Below are 26960 nucleotides of genomic sequence, written 5' to 3'. Positions count from 1 at the left end.
GTCATAGTAAAAATTGTCTGTCCCCATATCAGCATTTTACCGGATATGCCGGCAGAAGCGCCATTGCTGTCCGTCCTCCATTTTGTGTGTACATATGTATGTATCTTATATATAAATATATATAAATATCCCCGGTCCGTGGTGTCACAGGCTGTGTCGCATTTCTGGCCGGTCTAGTTGAAGGTTTTTTTATCAGTTGAATTGCATTGCGAGTTGTTCGACTTGCCCTGCTATCGGCCAGTCAGAAAATCTACTTTTTATTACAATTTAAAAATAACCCTATTACCGAAGCTTACAACCGCAAACGAAAATATGTAAAGTTAGGAAAGTAGCCACAAGGAACACAAATATAAAGCCAGATACAAGCTTCGAAACTTTTAATTTTTTTACAATGAATGTCCTTAGCAAAAGTTATTTTTATATTGAAACAAAATATGTTTTAAATATAACGACATATTCAAGCGCCATCTATCTGTGGGCACTTGCTTATTTCTAGTGTGACCAACAATATCAACTCTTGCGAATGAAAAGAATTATTTATTAAAGCTTATTTTTCCCATTACAGGCTGACATTAGTGAATAAAACGTCCCAAAAACATTGAAGTACTTAATTATATAATCAAAACTTTGACATCATAATCATGTAATCATTTTCTCTGAGTGTATAAAAGTACTAAGCACATAAAAATCCTAAAAAATACCAAAAGTCATAGCAAAGCAGTTTTGCGCCTATTGGAATTTACGCGGCACTCAGTCTGAGGCCGAAGCTTGTTCCTGACGCGCGTTTTACGAGTCGTGGCGTTCAAATCGCTATTTTCCGTTTCATTCTTTCCCTCACACACATACTTAAAATATTAAAGAAATTACAACAAAACAACTACAAAAAATTTAAAGCCCATTTCATTTGATTGCAAGTTTTATAATATATAAACTGTGAAATGAACGAAACAAAATAAAAAAAACCGAACGTTATAAACGTTCCCTTGCAATGGGCATAGCCCAACTAAAAACATTTTCTTTTTTTTATACATATACTTTAAAGAAATATAACAAAACGAATAAACGTAACAAAAAAATATATTAATAAGTTAAATTATTCATATATATTCGGTAACAGAAAAAAGTGAAGTTTGTGCAATAATTTAGAAAAATTTCTATAAGAAATTTAATAAGCTACAAAAAAACTAAATCAATATCAATTAATACAATGTAGTTAGTAAAATAAATATAAAAAAAAAAAAAAAAAAAAAAAAAAAAACCCAATAAACGAAAGACAATAAAAATTTCAAACACATTGTAGACCAAACATACAATTGGAGCCAAGCATAAAACATTTGAATCAATACAAAGACTTTTTAAGACCTTGAATTGGACACGAAACACATCAAATCATTTACCGCCAACTTGAACAAATCTCAACGCCCACCAAGTCAGAGAGAGAGGAGGGAGAGACATAGAGAGAAAGGGAGAAAGAGAGAGAGAGAGAGAAAGAAGGGAAGAGTGCGGAGAGGCAGAGAAAGATAAAAAAGAGAGAGAGTGTGTGTTAACAGCTTACAAAAGCGAAATTCATTTGATTTAAAGCAGAGCCCACCTGAAATTCGAACCCAATACTACCTGCCAAAATATTTATATCCAAAATTACGCCCACGGAAGCACATGTCCAGAGTCAATAACAATAACAGCAGCGGAGTATTTGTTCTTTAACTTCTGGAAAATAAAGCATGGAAACGCCTTCAGAGTGGATAAAAACGCGTCGTCAGGAACAAACTGAATCAGCAGCAGCAGCAGCAACAATTGCAACAATGTCTAGATCCAGGATAACAACATACGCAACAGCAACACAGGGATTAAACAGCCTTTGGTCGCAGCTCTATGCTTTTGTTGTTGTTGTTGTAGCTCTTTCACTGCTGCTAAATTGCCAGGTCTGTCAAGGTGAGTAACACATTCTATTTATACATACATACATACATATATGTATGATTTTTTTTGTGTGTGGGTGTGTGTGAGCTTATGGGTGGATGTGTTTTAATAACTGAATGCAAACTACTTGCAGCTCGTCGTAGTCAGAGATTAAGATGAATGGAAAATGATTTTAGTCGCTTAGTGAACAAATATTAAATATTTTCAGCTCAGCTGGTAGACTCAATGAGAGTCTAGACAATATTTGAAGAGTCTCGAAATACATTTGTTGAATATAATTGAAACATTGACAACATAAAAACAATTATCCATCAGCTCAGCGCACCTCAGTTCAAGGCTTTCAGCTCTTCAACATTGGCCGAGTGCTATTAAAGCAGCCGTCGAGTGTTAGTTCCACAAAATTATGAACACCCAAATCTCAACAATTTCAACTCTGCGCTTGAAAGAAATAATGATGCGTCATTTCCATAGTTAACTATTATAAAGTTTTTTTTAGCAACTTTTTTATACTGTGAGAGAATTATTATTGTGTCTATAATTATTACACAGGTGAACAAAAATAGAGAATCAACCTGTACTTTTCTGACAGAGCCTTCAGTTTATATACATGCGAAACTGAAAATAAACGAAATTTTGTTCAAATAACATGATTTAAGTTACTGTAAAAAGAAAATTAATTATCAAATTTATGGCAACTAAATTCTGTTGGCTAGTGTATCATTGTTAAAGCGCAACTCATTCGAAATCTTCAAATATTCATTAAATTCTGTCTTTCTCCAAATTGATAAAGTGTGAGAACATTATTATAAATAAGCAAAAGCATTGTTTGCCGAAAAAAAAGTCTTAGCTAATAAAATTAAATAATTATAGTGTATTAGTAGTCTTTTATATATAATTTTAGCTGTGTTTGATTAAATTCAGATATCAAATATAAATGACATATCAACTATAAGGGCATTTATTTTTATATACAAGTATTATGTACTCGTTAGAGCTTGATTCAGACACTTTTACTTTTTTTCGCCTATCAGTGCACAGAGCCAACTTAGCGAATAGATGTAATTTCTTTATAAAGTAAAAGTCAGTTTAAAGTTTTTATAATTAGCTATAACGCACGGAATTCCTCCAACAAACATATTGCATGCCTGCTGAGCATACAAGTCTATATATATACACACATTGTCTCGTTGTGACAAGATTTCCATTTTTACGTGCATTTAGCATTTATGAGTAAAGATTGTAAATGTTAATTTTGAGCTCAAAGAATAGCCATTGTTTCGGAACACAGGTAATACATGGGCTTTGGCTAGTAAATTATCATAATTAACGCCCATCTATCGGGGGCTCGGGTAAAGGCAATCTCGGTTCATTGAACCGTTGGCATCATTGGGCTGGTCGGTCACGCTATTGGTCGATTTGAGGCCCTTTTCTGTTGGGCTTTTAACTATAATCTATGTAAATATTCAACTGCCATAGCCTGAAACTCCAATTCCATTTCATAATACATATTGCATATAAATCTAACTAGTCGGCTTTTATGTATCTCCACACATTCTAAATCATAAAAGATAGATATGTTTGCTTAACATATATGGAATATATAATATATATATATCATCCTATCATCTAAATATTTAAGAGAATATAAAATTAGTAAATTTAGTTTGCTTTACATAAATAACGTTGAAGTATATGAATTTATTAATTTATATAGGTCAAAATTATACTGTAATACAATATTTTTAAACTATTACTATTTTAAAAATTATGTAAGGTTCCGCTTGATATTGCCCGATATTGATATTGGCCTTTCGCTACAGTTTTTCCACTAAGAGATGGTTTCTAGTTTTAAATTAAATAATTTATTGGTTTTTGTGTGATTCCCACAGATTCCATTTGTCAGCCATTGCTGAAATTTTGGGTCTATTTATTTTAGCTGCAAGCATTATATGGCCTAAAATTATTCTTAGCATTCGCGTTTGAATTTGAATTATGCTAATCACTGCGATAAGACATTAGAGAGGCCAATGAACCGAAACAAGCCAAATCATTCATATCGATGCGAATAGGAGCTGATGGCGTTTGTTTCCTTTTCAGAAATAACGAAATGTGAGTACTGTCAGCAAGCGAATCGAGTGATATGGAAAACTGGTTGACGATTGTCTACTCATACTTGGCACACAATTCCCACAAGCACACACACACACACTCACGCACACACAGACACTTACTGAAAACTTGGCCCAAAAGTAAGACAGCAAGAGCTGGTTGCGGCTGCCAAGCGGCGCACAAACAGAAGTGACTCGGCAGCTGGGTCAGTCAGCCCATATGCCGCTTACGTAATACAAGTCTTTTTAAACAGTGAGCGAGCGAGAGAGAGAGAGAGAGAGAGAGAGAGAGAGAGAGAGGGAAAAACAAAATATATATATGTATAAACACAAGCTCGAAACTATTTTAAAAAAATGAAAAGCGCAGTCGCAGTCCACAGTTGCTCTGGCTGAGGCTGAGGCTGAGCTCAACTGCATTGGCATGCAGTTGTTCATCTTGGCGGCTAATTAACATGCTGCAAATATTCGCAAAAAAACGAAAGTGCGTATGCAGCATTACGTATCGCAGTTATACATATATGTTATATATATGTATATATATCAGCAATGCGTGCTTAGTGTGTACAATGACAATATTGAGTACCGGCTTGTCATGAGCTCAGCTGAAATAGTTTGCAGTGCTCATGGATTGATAAATGGTGATTGTCTGCCTAACTGCCTTACACTTTCAAATTCAAAATTTATATTGAGATTGCTCAAGTTGCTTTAGTACTCGTTCGCCTAGTCAAGTGAATGTGATCAGGGCTGGCAGCTCAATAAACTCCCAAGCTCGATGAAAGAAGAAATCGATTTAGGTGTGAATTAAATTAAATAAATAATTATTTCTATAATATTGTATTTATCATGTTGATTGGTATATTATTGGGAAGAGCCAAAGATAATCGTGCCATGTTTAACCAGTTTTCTTGTTAAATATATAAATAAATAATATATATATATATAAACATATAAAATAATAATAATATATAAATGAATAAATAAATATTCAATGCTCTTAATTGGGATTAATTAAATAAATATATTCATGAATTAAACAATAAATTATTCTTTCTTTAAAAAAAATCGTCTAAATCGTCATAACATAGACCGATTTCAAAATAACCTGCATATCTTTAGGCTGAGGTAAAAACTCTACTTTCTACAGTTTTAGAGCTAGAGGTAAAAATTGAGCTACTAAGTTACTGTTAACATCCTCTATTGATTTGTACAAAAATACTATGCATACATATGCAATATCTATTAGAGGCATGGCATATCGGAAAATAGATCTGATAGAATTTAGGCCTGTCAACCTACACATTAGATTGCAGCTTATTGCTTAGTAGCTAAAATCCAGTAATCTTGAAATACTCCGAAAACGTTGCCTGAACAAATTAACATACATAAATGCAGTAGATTAAATTTCCATTTATATGATTACTCACGCCTGCAACAATAATTGACTCTGGCTTGCAACACAGTTGTGATTGCACTTTGCTTTGAGTCCATCAGACAAAAGATGTGGAAATCAATAACAGCATGAGTTACAATTAGCTAAGGTTATTCTATTGTTGTACTCGGACAATTGAAATTTTAAGCTCGTCTTGTTAGTTTCTATACATTAAGAGCTGTTGCCTTGAGTATCACTCGACGGCTCCAATTGAAAAGTCGCCGCAGCGAATTGATTAAAATGGCCCGTTGTTGGTTTACATGAATGGCACATAGAAAATTGTTATTTTTGGATAAGATTGGGCTTCGATAGTGGCATTGAAATGGCGCTGACAGGCTTATCGGGTATTTGCAGTCAACGGCGTTTAACAAACGATGGCCATAAAACTAAGCGCGCAAACTTCCAGCATCCAATGTAATCTAATTCGCACCAGGCACTCGCCCAACCAGCGTGAGCGTGAATGGGGAAGCTTGGGGCACGGGTCGGTGCGGTGGATGCTCTGGGTCTGCGAATGTATCACTTTTCACGTGTGTAGTTCTAATGCCGCGCAGATTGTCGAGCAATTTGCAGAGATTAAATTAGCTGAAGCGTGCGCTGCCAAGCAAGAAGCAATCCCTGTTTTTTTCCGGGTTTATATTCTTGTTGTCGTTGCTGTTGTTGTTGTTGTTTGTGTTGTTGCGAGTGTTGCTTCTGGTAGTCGTGAATGCTATATGCCGGTGCCTGTGGTTGCACATGAAACCACCACCGAAACAGGCGGCGTGCAGAACCGAGGCAGCGTTGGCTGCGCAACTTTTGTGTGGGTGTTAATGCGCCACGCCCCTGCCTTCATCTCACCAGAGCCCGACTCAGCTGTGCCCGAACCCAAAGCATTATACGCCCTCTCTGTCTCTCGCCCCCCGCCGTCTCTTTCTATCGCATTCTATGTGATATTGCCGCGCAAAATTTCTAATCTGCTCTCTGGATTTACGAATTGTTCAGCTTTCTGCTACACAAGTTTCAGCTTCCAACTGCCAACTCCCAGCTCCCAGCTCTCGACTCTCAGAGCCTGAGCCGACTCCCCGTCGACCGCTGTGAAACTTTGTGCACATATTTGAGTTTCATTTCGTTTGTGGTTTGGTTTTTAGGCAACATGAAGTCATAAAATTGAAATAAATATAAATGCGAGCTACGCTGACTTTCCACTGAGCAGTCCCGCCCCTTTTTCAAACACTGGGGGGGAATGGGCGATTGGCGTGTAGCTTACAAATCTCCCACGAGTGCTGGCTTACCAAGAAACAATTCAAGCTCAAATCCGGAAAGAAACAAATGATATGTTTGGGACCAAAGATTAAATATTGTGGCATTGTGAAGTGGAATTTTCACAAGGGAAGATATATATGTATGTGGTAATCGGATCAAAAATAAAACTAGGCTAGCCGGATGCGAAAACTGCTTATGAAAATCATCTTTATAATAAATGTGTATTTATACTATAATGATACCAGATTTCAGCTGATAAATGTAAAACAAAAAAAAGTAATATAGTGTAAAAAAATTTTTCCCTAGAAGAGAAATGTAAAACAAAAAAAAGTAATATAGAGTACAAAATTTCTTCCCTAGAGGATTCAGGATTTCTTTACAATTCTACCTGAGTTCACCTTTGCTTACAATTCGCACAGTAAAAGTTGTAGTATATCTAAGGGAGTTCGATTGCCAACACAAATATGATTCCCAACCAGTTTTGACAATGTTAACATGGAAACCCGAGGCCAGAGCTGACTTAATCATACTTACCTGGCGTAGAGGTTAACCGTGATCACGAAGGCGGTTCCTCCGGAGTGAGGCTTGGTCATTGCACTTTCGGCTGAGTTGACCTCTGCGATTATTCCTAATGTGAATAACTCGTGCGTGTAATTTTTGGTAGCCGGGAATGGCGTTCGCGCCGTCCCGACATATATAAATACATAAAATAGTTTAAGTGTGTTAATAATATTAGGATAGAATTCATACAGGAAGTAATAGAAGAAGAGCAGAATAATTAGTTACATTTATTTATCGAGAAAGGTCTGCGTAATTATTTATTTTTTCTTCGTTGTTTTTTGCGTTGTCAGCTGGTGAGGCCCAGAAATATTTCGTTGATTTATATCCTCCAAGAATTCCTTCTAAGCATTTCCTCCATGTACAAAATTATTTTCTCAGTATTTGTCCTCCAACTCCTGCACTTGCACTATTGACACCTCCACCGGACCTGGGCGACTGAAGAAATGCTGCCACTGGCTGCCCTTTATATAGAGGCAGCTAGTTCAGTCAAGCTCCAAGTTGCTCTCAAATGCTTAGTCTGGTGCCAGGTAGAGATCGTGGAGAGCACTCTCTGCTGCTGCAGGCATTCTAGGTTCGTATTACTCAGACATAAATGCCAAATGAGCACTGCTGCATACATATGCACAACCTAAATGATAGCTCTTCTTCGTCACTAGCTTTTCTTAAGCAGTTACTCAAAGAGACAGACTCTGAGATGGACAGGGAGATAGACAGAGAGACAGATAAAGAGATAGTCATTCAAACAAATATATAAACACTTGGTTTAACTCTTCTATATCTCTCTTAAGGACTAGGACTTGTGTATACTCTTCCTTAATTTCTCGCTATTCCACTTTAAGCTAAAACTAGCCTGAAATAGCTAAACTTTTAACACTGCTTAAAACAGAACTTGCTGATGCTCTCAGTTTCTCTCAATTTTGAAGTTAATCAACAAAATTACTTATGTATACCCATCCCCCATCCCATGTATTTGTTTCCATATCTTGTATAATGTACCAAAGAGCTAATAAACTCCCCTATAAAATTAATTTCTATTCGTAGTAAATCGCTTATATCAATCATGAGGATTTATTAGTAGGTGATAGTAATTATAATATAAATAAACTTCGAGCTGTCTCCCAATAATTGACACTGGCTACAGTTGAGCTAGTCGATTCATCGATCAATAGCAGCCGCAGAGATGCAGCCTCGAGTCGAAGGCAATCCTGAGCTAACCCAGAGCCGTTGAAGCGATTTCATTTGATTCTCTTCATTAGCTGTTTTCCTTTATCCTTGCCTTTTGCGCGCTTTCTTATTTATCATCATTTATTTAAGCGATTCTCTGCTGTGTGGCACGCCTTTAAGCCCTTGCCCAAAGAAAGGAGTCCGAAAATTGTCGCTGTCAGATTACGGTGCAATATTGCTTCCAGTTGCCATATCCTGCTGCCTTTCCGCCTAAACTCACGCCGTAGTCAACCTCGGCAGGGAAAACGGAGACGACGAGGACGGCGAGGACGTGCGACCCCCTTTTTATTGGCTTTGACACAAGCAACAATTTACTCGGTTTCAGGTTAAAGTCATATCGTTAGCATTAACGCTTTTTGATTTTTATTGAGTCAGCTAAATTTTATTCGATTTGCCATCCATACACATGCACAAAACACAAATACTTGTACGCACACAGACACAGACACAGACACACACACACATAGTCACGCTTGGCACGCATCCCCCGTGACGGCAGCACAGACAACAACACGCGTGGGGGAGGAATATTTTCGAGCTTTAATGATGTTGGGCGACCAACCAATGAACCCGCCGGCTTGTCAGGCATTTTGGCTTGGGCAGTGGTGCAAGCGACGGTGCGGAGCTGGTGGGGTAACCTGTTTTCCGAGAGTCTATTTGGGAAGTAAATGAAAATTTGATTTGGAATTTCGTGTGCGTGGTGCGTCGTGCGCTCTTCTCTCTCCTTCTGCTTCGTACAGATCCCCTCTTCACGATAATGCTGATGAGGACGTCAAAGCCGAAGATGGGCATGTGATAAAATAAATTACGGGCAGATTAGTGCGAATTTAATTATCATTTGTTCCTTTGATGTAGCTTTGAGTAAATAAATAGAATAAATACCGTGCATAAAGATTATTGGAAGCAGCTCCCGACGTGGCACTTATAACCTCATTATCTCTGGCCCTCGGCATTCGGCAAGGAAATTGCAATAAATATCCTGCATTATAATTTGCACAAGCATACACACATACATAGAGAGAGAGTCATTGAAAGTATTGCCTACCTTGTGGGTTGTTGTATCAATGTAATTTGTAATTCCCAAACGGTTCCAGCAGCTCAACAATGGAAACCCGAGCCCCGAGCTGACTTAAGCATACTTACCTGGCGTAGAGGTTAACCGTGATCACGAAGGCGGTTCCTCCGGAGTGAGGCTTGGCCATTGCACTTTCGGCTGAGTTGACCTCTGCGATTATTCCTAATGTGAATAACTCGTGCGTGTAATTTTTGGTAGCCGGGAATGGCGTTCGCGCCGTCCCGACATATATAAATAAATACGATTTCAAACTTAACGCCTGCATTTGCTTGCCGCATCTGGCTCACTCAACATTGGCAACGTGTCCATTTATATGGTCGCTTCGACTCTTATTTTGGTACCAAACTCAGCTCGGCCATCGTAAATAAGGTTTCTTTAAATCGGCTTAGCTTTGGTTAAATGCTGCCGTGTGCGGTGTGTGCCGGTTGCCTGTGGTTACGGCGGGCAGAGCGATATCTCCCGTGATATTATCGCCATCGTCGTCGTCATGTTGGATTTGATGACAGTTGCGAGAAGACACACTTGCTTCGCCGGCGCAGATGTAGATGAGGAGGCGTGTGGGTGTGGCCAGAGTTTTCCAGCATGCCAACCCTTTGACCAGCTTTGGTTATTGTTGCAGGCGGCAGACGGCAGACGGTGCTCTGCTTGCTACTCCCCTTTGAGCAACGTAATACCCTTGGCAACCAGCTAATTTATAGAGCTTAAACTGTCTGATGAAAGATGCAAATGCTCAAAGATTTGTTGCAATTGGGATGTGCAGGAGATGCTCTCGGCTTAAATGTGATTATTGTTATGGCAGCCCGAAAAGAAACTTTTTCTGTTCGAAATTCAGTCGCCCTTTAAAGTTTTGTTTTTTTTAAAGAAATATCTGGCTCACAGTCGAGCAAAAACTCATTCCTGCCTGGCAACGTGACACAATCATATACCGTATCAGCTGTGGAGCATCTTATCAATATCAATCGCAACCAAGAGACAGCCGCAGTCGAGACACTCAGCCAGTCGGGCAGAAAGATAGACATGGCCAGTTGACTATTATTTGCTTGGTCTGTCCTCCCGGCGCTGTCAATGCCCATCCGTTCCTAACGGCCGCCCAACATTATTAACAACAACAACAACAGTTGCGCCGTCCAAGCCCTAGGCTAGAGCCAGGCAGCCGCCCGCCGCCAGCCCTTTATGAGTGTTTCATTGAGAGCGAGTGTATAGATGTGAAGACAGGCAGAGCATCTACATCATCATCATCAACAACAACAACAACAAGAACAGCATCAACATCAACGTCAACGTGCTCGTCATCACATTGTATAAATATCCTCGAGCACGTATATTTCATGGAGACACGTGCTGCATGTTTGCGCGGGCCGGTCCAAACCGTCAGAGGAGATTAATGCACGCATTAGTAGATTTAATGCATATTACGCTGAGCGCACGGCCTCCTCGTCCCCATCGTAGCCCTGGTGATAGTCGATGTGTATGTTGTTGCGATTGCCATTTGAATGGGTATTTCTATTGCTATTGCTATTGCCATTGGTAGTGACGTTGGCGTTGTCTTGGCTACCACCGTCGCTTTTGTCATCGATACAATTGAGACATTCTGGGGAATACCCTGGCATTCAATTGTTCAGCCAACCCTTGTCCCTGTTACCGAGAGCCATTAAAATCTGTGAAAGCTGTAGTCACCTGAAAGCAGTGCTAGCTGTGGCACTTCGAATACCCTTATACCTATTAACATTCACCAAGTTGTGTAATAAATACCAAAGAGTATTTCACTGTCATGGCATGGATATTATGTTGTACTGTTTTATATTTACTACTGCTACTACTCTGAGCGCCAGAATCATACTTAAATGAGATTGTAAGTAACATAGTTGCAGCAAGTACATAAAGAAAGTAGTTAATATCCTTGCGACTTGAGTGAAGCCCTGAGGATGAGCTCTCAATTAGTTCTGCATATCGCTTTACACACAATTATAAATTTCTAAATGAAGTTTGGCGTGCAGATGCATATTTGGCTATCATTCCCGGCCCAATCCCTCCCTCAACATTAGCATTGAATTTCAATATATTTCATGGCTTTCAATCAATTTCAAGGCAAAGTCACAGCGGGGTAGCTACAACTCCCAATGGACCTGTCAAGAGTTTTGCAAACAGAGTCGAGGTCTGTCATCATCAACCACATCATCATCATCAGCAGCAGCAGTAGCAGCATCATTATCATCTGCAGCATCAGCATCATTTTTATAGCTGTTCTCACAAGCTGCTTTATTTTAAGCAAATAATCGTCCTTTGAAGGTAAGAAACGGGCAGCCAGCGCAGGACAGGACAGGACAGAACAGGACCTGCAATGGATGATATGAAATACGAATTGTACTTCCAACTGAAACAGAAACAGAAACTGAAACGGAAACTTTCTGCAACGTGCACATTTTTTGTGGCAAACTTTTCGAAAGTAGATTAATTTGTAAAGCAGCTAACGCTTTTTGTTTGTGCCTGACGCATTTCAAGAGACTGCGGATTATGAATATAAAACTACAGCTTCCTTCCTTTGACTACAAGTAACTGTAGCCTCTATCTGTATCTGAGTGTATAAATAGTTGTATGTATGTATGTGTGTGTGTGTGTGTGTGTGTGTGTATGTGTCATTATATGCAAAAACTACAACATAAAAGTTACTTAATTTTTGCCAAAGTTGCCAACTAACTGTTTTTTTGATAATCATTCATATCTTGGTCTTTTTAGGAGCAGGACGAGCACCACCGGAACCCTACTATGGCCGCTACATTGGACAGTTTACGAACTTTGCGCATGGCATTAAGGTGGGTGGACAGACTGCACGGCTTCCAGGCTAGAAATTAGAGTTTCGGTATGCTATTTTTTTTTTGCAGGGCTCCATTTATGCCGTGGACGAGTCAACGCTGTTTGTTAAATCCTTTGCCTATGATGGCACCGGACCGGATGCCTTCTTTTGGGTGGGCAAAACGGCTAGACCATCGCCCGAGGGCTATATAATACCCTATCCGGAGGAATATACCGGCTCGTATGTATCGCTGATGCTTTCGCAATGCACTGAAATTTGGTGAAATTTTTGTGGGGTTTCAGCATGGGACGATATTTTTGACGGCGGCCACTCGAGCGCAACGGGCCATTTCCTAACACTCGCCGTCTGCATATGCATATATATGTGTGTGTGTGTGTGGGAGAGAGTGTGTGTATATGTGGGTGCGTGTTATATATCCTTGCAGATTTTACGTTACGCACGCCTGACAATGAAACCACTTTTAAAAATTAAAAAACATTTTTCATCTTGGCTGCCATTTGCGAAGTCGCTTTCGTTCCGTTCGCTTAATGCTTTATTATTGTTGTTGCTGTTGTTGGTGTTGGTGTTGTCGCTTCGTTGCCTCCTAATGCGAAAAACTCATTTATTTCTTTACATTAGATCTGCGGTCATATGTATGTATTGTGTTTGGCGAGCCTGTGCATGTGTACGTGTATGTGTGTGTGCTCGTAAGCTTGTGGCATTGGCAACAGCCCACAACAAGACCAAACAATGAAAGCCGCTGCCACAAGTGCAGGCGAGCGAGAGGGGAAGCGAAGTGAGAGAGAGAGAGAGAGAGAAAGTAAGAAAAGAACGAGTACATTTTAGCCGCATTCTGTTTGTATTTACTTGAAGTCCGCCCAGGCACAAGGTTATGCCACACTAGTGCGTATTTTACTTACCTTGCTTTCTGCGCCTGAGCGCCTTCATCATCCTGCTTAGCGAATGCCAGAATTGCCGGCTACTTGAACTGCACTAAGCCGCGCTGAGCTGCTCGGCTGCTCGGCTGCTGAGCTTGCTCCGAGCCGCATACTGACGCAGCGCACACAATTTGACGCCATTTGATGCCTGCTTAAGCATTGGGCACTTGGGGGCGATGCAGTTTTTTTATTTATTTATTTTTATTTTTTTTTTTAAACGTTATCATTTAGATATCAGTCTTATGCTCATTGCGCAAATAATCGCCCTTTATCACATGCCAAGGTAAAGGTAAAGTACCAACACTTGTCCCTGGCATTCAGTCAGGTGCCTTAACAGTATTTAAAGCTGGCATACCTTGGCGTCGCTCTGAGAGAAAATCTGATGTCAAACAGCCTTAAAATAACAATCATTGTGTACGAAAAATACATACATACTGACATATTTGCATGCGCATGCACAAAAAATCCCTTTATATCCCCATTCAATGCATTGAATATAGCAAAGCGTGCTCAACTGCCAGAAGGAAGCGTGCCTGACCCCATAATGGATATATGTATATGTTTATATTACATCAGTTTATTTCGCGGTGTAAGCGATAAACATAAATATATTTATTTACTTTATATCTTTGACTTTGACAAACAATAATTGAATTTCATATTTAATGTTATGTTATATACACTCTATAGAGTATGTTGGCCTAAAAACGCAAATCGCATTCAGTTCAGGGAATCTCCTAGTCGGGAGAACACAACTAGAGCCTTCTCACTTCTTCTTCTCCTTTGTGCCCTTAAATTTAAAGAGCATTATATATTTTTTTATTAAGAGCTTCGAGTTTCTTCTGTCCTCTCTTCACTGTCCCATTTTGTGCTATAAACAAACAGTATATGAAATGTAAGAATCAAGAAGCTTATTGACGATTGTGTGTGTCCCTGTATATGTGTAAAACGAAGAATGTTGGAACAGCAGCTTGGTATGTGACTCAAGGTATCTCTGTGTGGCGCCGTCTCCCAGCTGGAGCACTCTCACTTGTTGTTCATGTGCTTCAAAACACACTGCGCAGAGGGAGTGGAAGTACTCTACTTAGTTATTCTTTTGTACTTGTGTGGTGACACCTTAATATAATAATATTATGTCAAAGCAAAGGTGTTCATGGAAATAACATCGTAATAAAAGAAATTGTAAACGCATATACTTCAAATTGTTTTTAAATGCCAGAAATAAAGCAGCCATCACAATAAAAAGTTAGAAAAACAGTCGGAGAGAGAGGAGGAGCTGTAGGGGAGAACAATGTTAATTCATTTGGGGAGAAAACAGTTTGTATTGGAGAATCAATTTTAAAATACGACTTCTGCCTTAGAGGGATTAAGGATTTATTTGCAGTTCGCAAACTCAATTCAATAGCAGAATTTTAGTTTTAGCTAGCAGCTAATCCATATATGTATAACATTTTGAGACTGTAGAAAGGACGTCACATTTCACTTCATCACACTTAGCTTTCTATATAAATTGTAAATTCTAAACATACTGACAAATTTAGAAACATTTTTAAGCCGATTCGCGAACTGAGAGAACTTGATAGACTTCCAATATTTTCATATGATATTCTGTTTTTATCCATAATAAGAATGAAAAATCAGTTTTCCACATTTTGTTTTCATTTGCTGCTTTTGAAACGCTTTTTTTTTTTTACATCCGGCTTAGACCTTACTCCTGCCCTTGCGATTGTCACGCGGTTTGTGTTCCTGCTTGATGATGTGCACGGGCATGGGAGTGTGTATGCACCCCATCTCTTCTCCACTCCGGCCAACTGAAAGTAAAAACCCTGCGGTCCCCACCCGTCGTCAGCTTCATATTGTAATCGACTTTAATGCGTTTCATTGTTGATGCCACGTGCCGAGCTTTATTAGTTCAATGTATAACACTGGCATGCCTCATCCTCATGACATCGTCTCAAAAGCATAGCACTACTGAACGTGTGTGAGTGAGTGTATACATATATACATGTATGTGTCCATGTATGTATGTGTGTATAAATATGGGGTGGCACCGTAGTTCCTGGCCGGAACGAGACGCTCCGCGGCAACGATTGCACGCTTTTACGCTTTCAGACACACACATTACCCATGCCACATGCCAGATGCACCTTCTTCTGTGTGTGCGTGTGTGTGTGGGGTGGCAGGTGGGCGCAAATGATTGCTGTATTATGTGGCGCCGTTACTAAGTGCTAACCATAGCATACATTTGGGCGAACTAATTGCGCGCATTTATTGTGTGTAATCATTTAGAAGCTTATTTGTATTTATAGTTGCATGCATATCTTAATATATATATAGAATAGAGAACGAGAGGGAGAGAGAGACAGGGAGAGACTGAGTAGGAGAGAGAATTGACAATGATGCTTTGCTGCAAACTGTTTGACCTTTGAGCTCAAAACTGGAGCTAAAAGACTTCCGGCTCGACTATAACTTGGGCCTAGACTTGAACGTCTGCCAATCAGCTCTAATTATATAATACAGCCTTTAGTTGAGGAGCTGCTGACGGCACTACTCGCTTGCTTTTAAAATCAAATGTGAGTGTGAGCGTGTGTGAGCGTGACTCTCTCTCTCTCTCTCTCTCTCTCTCTCTCTCCCTCTCTCTCTATCTCTTTCTCTCTCTCTCTCTCTCTCTCTCTCTCTCTCTCTCTCTGTGTCACAATGGATGCATCAAGCATAAGTAATTAAATTAGAATTTTTTGAGAAGCATAAAAGCTGCTGTGACGCGCTTTTGATTAACGCCCCATTGCCATGACGACGCCCGTCGGCTGTTGCTCATTTGCTCATTTGCATTTCCAGCAAATTGTACAATGGCCAATGCAATTCCACCCTCCGCCACCTCCTGCGGCCTCCACCAAACACCCTCTCAGCTCTCCTCTCGACTCTGCGCTGTTGATGAAGCTGATACTGATTTATGCTGATCCCATTAAAATGTGTTGCATGCAAAGTGGCAAAACGAAGTTTTTAGTTTTTATGCCCATTGTGAAGCCCTGCCAATGCAAAATTGTCAGCAGCCAGGGCCCATCACTTATTGTGTTAACGTTAATCAACGTTGACAAAGCAGCGGCAACGCGAGAAAATGCCTTTTGCTGCTTTTGCTTCTGCCAGCGGCTGCTGCTCGCCTTCAACGCCCTTAACTTAATTAATCAACAGCGAGAAAAACTGTATTCAGCGCGGGCAACATCTCGATGACGCCACCAGCGACAAAACAGGCAAATGCCTCAAGTAGTTCCGCCTGTTGCTGGCACTTTTTCGCTCTGGCACCTTGAAAAGTGGCAAATCCTGTAGCTGAAATATGAAACAACTTAAGAAAGAGAGACAGAGCAAGTTAAATCAAAGCAATTCTCTCTATATCAGCTTCAAGAATATCGTCAATCAGAAATTTTGTGAATTTGTAATGCGTTTGAATCAAATTTAAATAGATTTTAATAAAATTTTATTAAATTAAGAGTAAAGTGTAGAGATATGAAACGTTTTTTATAGAAGTTAATATAAATTTAAGCATGGCGCATAAAATTTTACAGCTGGTAAAGACTATAGATGTTTCGTTTGTCATTTAAATCCTATCGATTTATACTTTTTTAGGTCTTATTTGACCCCGTGCAGAAAATGTGTAGCCCGTGAAAGAACATTGAGAATAACTGAAATTTAAATCATAATCTTGAAATATAAAATATTCTTCTCTTATAATGACAATTTATTTATTTTTATGTATATACAAATACATAGATTCTTTACAATTATTGAGCATATAAATATATATTTAATGTAATTATGTAATTGATTAATTATCTAACTATTGAATTGAAAAAAAACTTTAGAAAACTTCAGACAACTATAATTACTTTAAAAACTTTAAGTCACCAGCTTGTTCTTCCACTAGTTCTTCTCGATTCCACCGCTCGTATTAGTACTGCCATGCTGTTAGGACTGCCCAACCGGGATGCTCGATAAGCCTCGTCATGCAACTTCCCATACTTAGAAGCATTTATTGTAGTATTTCATAATAATGATGTTGCATAAGGAACATTGAGAGTAGCTATTGGGGGGTAGAGTGTATCCAAGAGGCGTGACCGATAAAGCATTCCACGAATTCCGCCCTTACCACACATTTTATACTCGCAGACAAATTTAATTGAGTGGTCGTTGCCCGGGACTCATCTGGCTGGTGCTGATGCTGTTTGTGACATGGATGGGGTGCAGCGTCACCGCCGAAAATTAAACATTCATAATAATTTGTAAAATAGATGGGTGTATCTCTGTATACATATATATGCAAACAAACAAACAAACATACATACATATATATGTACGTACATAAGGTTGATGTTCGTTTGGGGGCGGATGATTGAGCCATGGATGGGATGGGGGCACTGTTTGACGATTGTCGATTGCCGTTGCCGTTTGCCGTTTGCTGTTTGTCTGCTGAGTTGGCTCGTTTCATTGCCTGGATGGTGGGCCAGGCGCGATAGCTGTGCGTTTCAGCAACGCAAGCAAATGTGAAACTTCAGCCAGCTAGCAAAGGCAAAAGGCAAAAGACGAAAGGCACAAGCCAAAAGAATTCAAAGAACAGAAACAAAAATATGGCAGAGCAACAAGTTGAAGTATTCAACGTAAATTGTGAACGCAGTCGAGTCAATAACTAGTGATTGACACACTGAACTCTGGACTCGATTTGCAATAGCTCTGCTCTTTGGGTTTTGGTTTCTAGACAAACATGGACATGGCTGCTGCTGGATGTCTGCAGGACACAGGACGCAGGGCACAGGACAAACTCACAGGCTTTCAAACTAATTGGGCGAAAGTTCCTCTCTCTCTCTCTCTGAGTGTTTGCGTGTGTGTGTGTGTGTGTGTGTAGCACCATCGAGAACAAATAACAATAGGAAAATCGATAATTCCTTATGGATTTGTGTGCTGAGTGCATCAATGTATCTGAATCTTGAGCCCGCACAGCTCAGCAGCCGTAGTCAGTAGCAAACGGAGACGGAGACCCGTAACTCAAATAAAGTGCGATACAAACAGACATATTTGCAATGAGAAAACCAAAGTCAAAGGCAAATAGCACTTCGGGGGCGGCAGAATGTGAGGCTGCCTGACAGCCGGGCCAAATCAAAATGAATCTATCTCACAGCTAAACAGATACACACACTCGTCGCACTGTTGACATAGAACCATTCAATTTATTTTGGGCTCATTAAAGGTCAACACAGCGCCCAGCCCTCAGACCGAATGTCCTCTCGAGGGTGTAAATTAAGTGCTTAGCCGTGTCCAATGTTTAATGTCGATTGCGGCCTGTCTGACACTTGTTACGCAGCGCACGAACTTGACGAATTGACTGACTGACTAACTGACAGCCGTTGCCGCCCGCACTTGTTATATTCGTCACTGAAGTTGGCAGATTGACGGATTACTTACATACATACATACATATGATTATGGAAACACAAAAATTCAATTGCATTTGACTCCTGGTAAATTATGACAAAGATGAGTTGTGTGATCCGAAGAGAGCTTTGCTCATTAGGTAGAATTTTTTATTTAATTTATTTAAGTAATTTTATATTGCAGTCGAGTTGAAATTAATATAAATTAAATTTAATGAATGAACTTATGTTTTTTTTATATTATATTAGATATCTAATCGAAATATCTTTTCCAGAAGAGCCTAGATAACCACTTTTAGATGTTATCTATTTATTTATTTTTATTTTTTTTTTTTTTTTTGAAAGTGAGTTTAAGTCCAAATAATATATATTGACAGATCAGAATTTCGAATGCAATTTTGAACAATTCATATAAATCGTATATCCATATTAGTTCATATAAAACTTATGTTTTACGTACGTAAAGTTTGAGAGATTAAATCGACTGAATATGAAAATTTAACTATTTTTCATGGGCGCTTATTGTATTAAAACGTTGCAGTTGGACGTTGCCGAGTGCAAAATACTAATTCAAAGCTCAAGCTCAGAGACAGATCCTTTTTAGGGGAAAATCTTAGGTATAAAGATGATTTGATTTGAGTTCTGCGGGAGTTTTACTTTCATATCAATCAAGCATTGATTATGTTTATCTAGGCAAAATGATTTCTTACTTAATAATCCTACTATGTAATTAAGTTTTTTGCAAGTTTCCAAGTTTACTTCAGTTTGTGGGCATAATTATGTATATACATACATATGTACATCTGGTACATGTGTAACAGCTATAGAGCTGCAGTGCGCAGGCAAACACAGAACATGTAGGATTATTGGGGTGTGGGGGAGCATTGTGACATGGCTCGCATCGTTGCATTGGCCATAAATCTTCATCATAGTCAGCCAATGCAGCCCGCAGAAAAAAAGTATCAATGCGATGATACTCTACAACTAGCTCAAAGGTATTTAAGGCGCCACAAAATCAGGCATGGCAGATAATGTAGGGTATATTTATTTATCTTCTGTAAAAATATGAAAATGTGTATATTTTCTCAATACTTAATGCATAATATAAAAGGGAATAGAATTAAATGAGCTCCATTTATCAATGGGTACAAAATATACCGTTTTTTCTAAGAGAATATTTCATAGTAAAATATATTTTGTACAGAAAACGTGTAAAACGATAAATTTACTCCAGCTCTGTCTGTATGCAAAACAAGTAATATGAAATGATTTTTAAATTATAATGTCTTCTGCTTTATTGATTCAAATGATCAAAGGAGAGAGGGATAACATAAAATGCTTGCATTTGGATATTGAATATATTAATTGGCTGTGCATTCGCTTGTAGCAGATTACGGCAAAAGATGAGAGAGGGAGAGAGAGAGAGAGAGAGAGAGAGAGAGAGAGAGAGAGAGAGAGAGAGAGACGAGGAAGATAGGGTTTACTACAATGCCATAGACAGCCCATATACATGGTTGACATTGTGGAATTTTCCGGGTGGTTTTGCTTTAATTTTAATGACACTGCAACTACAAGCACTCGTCAATATTGACAGGGCAAATTGGAGGCGTGCTCTGTTGTCCATTATTGGATCAAAGACCAGCCTTGAGGCCACAGGACTGCATTCAGTGGCAGTGGGCAGCCGGACAAGCGGACAGGCGGACAGACGGACAGGCGGACAGACGGACACGCGAGTAGGCAAGCAGGCAGAACATTGTCCTGATAGCTGCGCACTTTTAATAAGCGCTGCGTAAGCTCAGTTCACACTGAATAGAGATGGACAGATGTATGGACGTAAATGGATGGGTTGGATATATGCGAAGTGCTTCTTAGGTGGATTTTGAACGACTTTATTGGTGCACTTCGAACAAAGCCCCGCACTCTATTGACTATCTACTGTGTCTTTCTCTTTTCATGGCGGCCCGCAGTGATCCGCCCGTTCTGCAGGCGCACAACAATACGGACATCATACTGCGTTTACCCATGGGCAAAAGGATTAAGGACATTCGATGGCTCTCGGTATGGTGCAGACGCTTTACGGTAAGTCCTTCCATTTTGCCGCTTTTCTTGGATGCTCGAAACGGCACGCGCCGTCCGAATAGATTTATGTGTGTTGTTAGTACGGACCAAGACCATTTTGTAATTACATTTTTGTAATTTAACTGCAGCTGGATAAAGGCTTTGCCCTCCCATTCCTCGCCCCTTTCGTCTTTCGCCTGTGTGCATTACGCTCATCCAGAGCAAAGTTGCAGGCATCGATTTACTCTTGCGCTTCTTTTTTCAGTTTTTATTTTATTTTATTTTATTTTTATTATTTTGCTTTTTTTCTGGCTACTGCTCCTGAATGTGGGTCAGTTTTGTTAGCCAAGTGGAAAGTTTGTTTTCATTAGACTTTTTAGATTTGTAATTACATTTTTGCATAGACAAATGCGCATCCGAAAGCCAAGAGTCCGACCGCACCCCATTTCATGCAGCCCCAATCCGTGTGCCGGGATACACACACACACACACACACACACACACACACACACACACACACACACACACACACAGCAATGAAATTCTCTTTCGAGCTGAAATGGAATTCACTTCAGTTGAAGCTCAGCAAATAAAAATGCATTTAAATTTCAAAATAAAGTTTTGCAAGCTATCTGAACTCGTTCAGCATCATTTTTCTGGGGGTTGGAGTTGGCCATTGGGCGTTGGGGCGTGGAGTTGGGGCTGGCGTTGTGTGTGACCGGGTGGAGCTGTGACAGCCAAAGATGGCCGCCATGGTAAAATAAATTACAGCAGACATTTTTGATTAACTCAAGTGGTTGCATATATGTATGTATGTACATACACACAAATAGGCACACATACTAGCAAACACCCTGGCGTATACACACACCAATATAGAGAAGCCTTATACAGGGTGTCGAGTTGTTACTGTTTTAAATACGTATACGTGTGTCTGTGTGCGCCCTTGTGGCTGTATTTGTGTTACGCACGCTCTCTGTTTCTCCGCTTCCATTGACTGACAGCCAAAAAGTTCTTGGGGGCTGACACACACACACACACACACACACACACACGAGCGCATGCTGCTCAGATTGGGGGTTTGTTCGCTTGTGTGTATTTGTGTGGTTTTATGGAGTTCTGCGCGCGCATACCTATTTTTTGGGGGGTCCTCACAAGCCCAATGCAATGTATATAAGGCATTTATATACAAATATTTTGGTATACAACAACATCAAGGTAAAAACTGAATTAAATCCGACCTTATAAATACACTATTTATTGCATGCGCTTTCTCAATTCATTCCATTTGTGTTTATGTTTCTGTTTTTCTTTGTGTTTCAGGTCGATTTCGGTGAAGTGTTCATACCGCCTGGCCTAGATGTGCCCAAGCCTCGAGTACTGCCGGAGTTTAGGCGCCTGGCCCACGGACTTCGCTCCAGCAACATAAGCGTTCTGGACGCCAAAACCTTTTATATGTAAGCTTAAACTGTAGAGAGTCTAGTATCTTTGTTATCAGATTAATATATTCTCGGTATCCTTCATTTTCCAGTCCCAATCTGCACTACGATGGCGCCGGACCCGATGCCTATTTCTGGGTGGGCAATGGCAGCGAACCGAATATTATGGGCATCAAGGTATGTACTAAGGGTTTACTATGGAAATTTTTCATATGAACATATATGTATTTTGCGAAGAATATCATTATTATAATATTTGATGCTTTAGGTGCCCAATGAGGTTGGATCATTGGACCCGTTGCGTGGCTACCAGGGCGAGGATATCGAGATTCAATTGCCGGGCAGCTTGACCGTTTACGACATTGACTGGCTGGCAGTGTGGTGCGTGGAGTACAGACACAACTTTGGACATGTCTTCATACCCAAAGACCTGGATGTGCCGCCTGCATTGGGCCAGACGAAAATTACGGTAGGTGGCAAATAGCCGAAAATGACTTTAAAAACACACACATATATGTATATACATATGTGTTTATCACATACATGCATATATATTTACATATGTTAACCAATCGCGCATTCGCACTAACACCAACACAGACCTGTATTTAATCATATGCTCGTTCCCACACAACTCATAATTGTATATCTCTTTAACCCATTCGCGCCGCATTAGCCATCATGGTGGTATTCACCCGTAAGTACTAGCCCTGGCCACACGCATGCTGCAAGTCCTTTTGGGGAGTCCCTTAAACTAATTTCTCCTTTTTGCTGTTTTTAGACAACAACAACGCCGCGGCCCGTCTACTCCAATTGCCGTGAGATTCTGCCGAATAAGCTGCAGGTTAAGTGGGAGCTCCAGGGCGAATACGTGCAGATCGAGCTATTCGGACGCATCAGCGAGGATCAGTATATGGCCTTTGGTCTGTCCGGCGCTAACGGACGCCCACAAATGGCCCAGTCCGACGTTGTGGTGGCTTTCTATGATTCCAACGCTCGAGTGTTCCGCGCTGAGGACTATTTCATCTCCGATTTATCCCAGTGCGATGGCCAACGTGGCGTCTGTCCGGATGAGCGACTTGGCGCACGTAACAACGTGATCGTAGGTATGTAACCTTAACTGATTCCCTTTGAGCAAGTTGGCTTAGATTTCGCACATTCAGTTAGTGGGGATCGCAAAGGTGGCGTAACCAGCATTCGGTACAAGCGGCTGCTGCAAACCAATGAAGCCATCTACGACATGCCCATACCCATCGATCGCGAGGTGTCGATCATTGCGGCCGTGGGACCACTGAATGCCCGCAAGGAGGCCAACGCTCACTCGCACACTGCTAGCGATCACAATCCCGACGACATTCGCATCAACTTCTCGAAGCGGGTGAGCTGCAACTCAATTCCCAACAAATTATACTCGCTTAAGACTCTGATTTACCTCTGTTTGCAGAACGATCACTCGTGCAAGAACTCGCTGTATGATATAAAGGACGAGAGCGGCCCCAAGCCGTGGCCTACGCTCAAGATCAAAGGAGAGCAGAGGTTCCGCGCTAGCATTGGAGCCACAGGGGGCAAACGTGGATATACAGCGATTACGGGCATACCCTCCTGGGGTATTGCCTGGTACATCAACGATCTGCTGATTCCCGAAATAACTGTGGAGCGTGGCTTGACCTATGAGTTCTTAATCGAAGGCGGCAACGATCCTGCACAGCCAGCCAGGCAAGTTCCAATTGTGATATACCTTAGGCGTAACTGTAATATCAACTGACATGTGATTCTCAATAGATATCACCCATTTTACATTACGGACTCACCGGAGGGTGGTCTGGGCCAAAAGACTGGACTAGAGGCACGCAAGCAGAAGGCCTATGCGGGCGTTGAATACGATGAAGACGGCAATGCGATACCCACGGGCGGTAAGTCAATCACCAATAAATTTTTGAGACTATCTTAACTCGAAACTCTTTCAGTGGGTCGTTATTGCGAATGGGAGCATCGAACTGTAGATCGTTCAGCTGAATTCGATAACTTTGAGCAGTTCAAGAGCACACTAGTCTTCAAATGTGAGGATGGTGAGCCAGGCTATCTGAACTGGACGGTGCCTATGGATGCGCCCAACACATTATATTATCAGGTAAATCCATTTCCTCATAACAGAAAACTATATATGGTTATGAGTATCATTCCGTATTTCAGTGCTTTACCCACAATAATCTGGGCTGGAGGATAAATGTGGTGGATGCCGGCGCAAGCACCGCACCTACGACACTTCAACTCGGACAGAACCAATTGTTCTTCTACACGCTGTTAACAGTTTTCAGCCTGGTTGTAACAAGTTCTAGATTGACAAATTCTTTGCTGGCTTGACAGCCAGATTGTCAGTAAATTGCTGTTTAGGAGTGTTTCAAGATCTTTTGTTAGACAAGGTGGTTGCTTTGAGCATATCTAGAATACTCTCTTTACATATCCTGAACCATATTAAAAAAATATAATTTCATCAACTATTCAAATATAAAATTTAACAATCGCCAAAAAAAAACAAAAACAAGGATCTTGAAACATTCACCAGAATAACAATAGCAACCAGGCTAATATCATCTGAAAAAAACATATCTTCATCATAATTTTTAAGGTGTAAAACTGTTGAAAACTATAGTATGTGGGCGTGTGTAAATGGCAGTGGTGCATACTTACTGCACCTAGTGTAGCTGTAGGTATACAGATAGTAATCGAAGCATACATGCAGTAAGGCCAATGGATCGTGCTTAGGATTGAACGAATGGAAGGGCAGAGGAAACTCTTTGTATATTTACGTATATGGAACTCTACTTTTTTACGTGTCTGAAATGGGAATACGAAACTTACTTATACACTTACATTTACAGTAAAACTTGTAATTTTTCTAGAAACAACTACTACTTATACACATACACGCATACATATATATAGAGATATATCTATATATATATATATACAAGACGGTTCTAAGTAAATGTAAACCGACAATAAAAACGCGACACTATGACAATAAATGACAATAAATGTGCGCAAAACAATTAATTGGGCCGAAACTTTGGCTCGATTATTATTGTACAATAAGGAATTAATAATATTAAGAGTTTGCTAACACGAGAGATATGACAATAAAAGTAATTCATATATTAATCTCAACAACAAAAATTGAAACAGAAAGAAGAAACTTACATATATAACTTTACACATTTTAAATGTAATACTAAAAGAAAACAATACTTACATATATTGAAATATGATACTATGTTATGGAATGATGTTTATTTTATATTGCTACTGACTACTGTGGTGCTTCATGTAATAATATTATTGACAATATTCGGGAGTGTTGAATAATGATGGGAATTCGACGAAGGGATTCCAATTTTTGTTATCAAATGTTTTTCTTGTAACTTTTTAAAACTCTTTGACTAATTAATGTTTTTTATGAATAAACGTATACATAACTTCGGTTCGTTGCAATTATTAAAATTAATGCATAATGTAAATGATCATCTTAACTTCGTGACAATAAACAAATGCCGAATATTAAATGCTAATTGTCAACAAATCGCTCGACGATTGTTGAATACGTGTATCAAAATGGAATATTAGACAATATAAAAGTATTGCAATTAAGTAATGTTTGTACTAAATACCTTTTTGGTAGCTGTACGTATAGTTTGGGCATGGGTTTGTTATACACAAAAAAAAAAAAAAAAAAAAAAAAAGAATCTATACTATACATACATATATATATAAATAAATTGTATATACTAAAGATATATACTAAATATTTCTAGTTCTCGAGAGTTTATAAAAAAAAAAAATCTTTTGAGTACAAAAAGTACTTAAAAACTATTTTCAAATTTCGTTTTATGATTTTCTTTATACCCAATTTTTGTAAAATTATTTTCAACTATTTTGCATTGAAATTAAAATGAATAGCGACAGCAAAGCAACAGAGCCATCAAATTATTAAAGATTTTGATAACAACATTTGAGATTTACGTATGTTTATATACAGAGGAATAGGCTTACGACCTGGGGCTCGATCGAGTTTGTAAGGCAATTGAATATTTGTATAGATTATTTTGCTGCTAAGCGCACAAAAAAGTCCAACAAAAGAAAACGAAGACGAATAATATAAAAAATATATAAATAAAAATGAACTCAATTTATAAATACATTTTCGTATAGTATTGAATTAATCTACATGAATGTAATATCAATATACATACTTATGACTTGCAATGAATAATCCAAATACATACAAACATTTCTATACAATATACATATGCATATGTATATATTTATGTATATACATATTTATGTATATGTCTATAGAAGAATTTTCATGTCGATTATAAATTACACAGCTCATTCTGTACTTAAGTAAAATTAGATAGCAACATTTTTCTGCAAAAAAAAAAAAAAAAAGAAGAGAAAACAAAAAAAAAAAACATAATTCAAATTAAAAAGCAAACTTTCATAATCTTGCATTGAAGTCTCGAAACATAATTAATTAATATGCATGCAAGAACAATTCCATTTTAAACGTTATTAAGCCTCAGACAATAATATACAATATGTAAATCCATTGTAAGTGGAATCAAAAGGCAAAAATCAAATCAAAATCACTTGAGAAACCTGCCCTTAAAGCAAAAACAAAGTGGTAGACAATTGAAACATTGATGTCAATAAGCAGCTTCAACAAAGTTTAATTCAAAACTGCTACAAAACATA

The 26960-nt window shown here is 39.2% G+C and overlaps 1 protein-coding gene, 1 long non-coding RNA gene and 2 other non-coding genes across 5 annotated transcripts; 3 read left to right on the top strand and 1 right to left on the bottom strand.

The window, feature by feature from the left end:
* The first annotated feature begins 697 nt into the window (after nt 1–697).
* LOC108659245 (protein Skeletor, isoforms B/C) lies at nt 698–26682 on the top strand. Of its 2 annotated transcripts, XM_030383904.2 has the most exons (14): nt 698–1932; nt 12293–12369; nt 12439–12590; nt 20676–20787; nt 22090–22223; nt 22298–22382; nt 22474–22674; nt 22882–22902; nt 22987–23311; nt 23369–23583; nt 23650–23921; nt 23988–24118; nt 24173–24336; nt 24399–26682. In XM_030383904.2, the coding sequence occupies exons 1-14, from the start codon at nt 1722–1724 to the stop codon at nt 24567–24569; spliced, it is 2271 nt and encodes a 756-aa protein (XP_030239764.1). In that variant the 5' UTR covers nt 698–1721; the 3' UTR covers nt 24570–26682. The 2 variants fall into 2 exon arrangements, with proteins under 2 accessions (XP_030239764.1, XP_089115118.1); XM_089258992.1 differs by lacking the exon at nt 22882–22902 and having other exon boundaries at nt 702–1932.
* On the top strand, nt 7223–7388 carry LOC115562419 (U1 spliceosomal RNA). Its single transcript, XR_003980161.1, has one exon. It is a non-coding gene; the product is annotated as a U1 spliceosomal RNA (small nuclear RNA).
* On the top strand, nt 9617–9782 carry LOC115562420 (U1 spliceosomal RNA). The gene has a single exon (XR_003980162.2). It is a non-coding gene; the product is annotated as a U1 spliceosomal RNA (small nuclear RNA).
* On the bottom strand, nt 26388–26862 carry LOC149092183 (uncharacterized). The gene is made up of 2 exons (XR_016196644.1): nt 26666–26862; nt 26388–26633 (listed from the first exon to the last, which is right to left on the bottom strand). It is a non-coding gene; the product is annotated as an uncharacterized LOC149092183 (long non-coding RNA).
* Nucleotides 26863–26960: the final 98 nt, after the last annotated feature.

This window comes from Drosophila navojoa, chromosome 2 (genome assembly GCF_054131105.1).
Source record: "Drosophila navojoa isolate 15081-1374.11 chromosome 2, UAZ_NAV_1.0, whole genome shotgun sequence".
Taxonomy (NCBI): domain Eukaryota; kingdom Metazoa; phylum Arthropoda; class Insecta; order Diptera; family Drosophilidae; genus Drosophila; species Drosophila navojoa.
The sequence above is the reverse complement of the archived record's forward strand: the minus strand, read 5'-3'. Positions and strand labels throughout refer to the sequence as shown.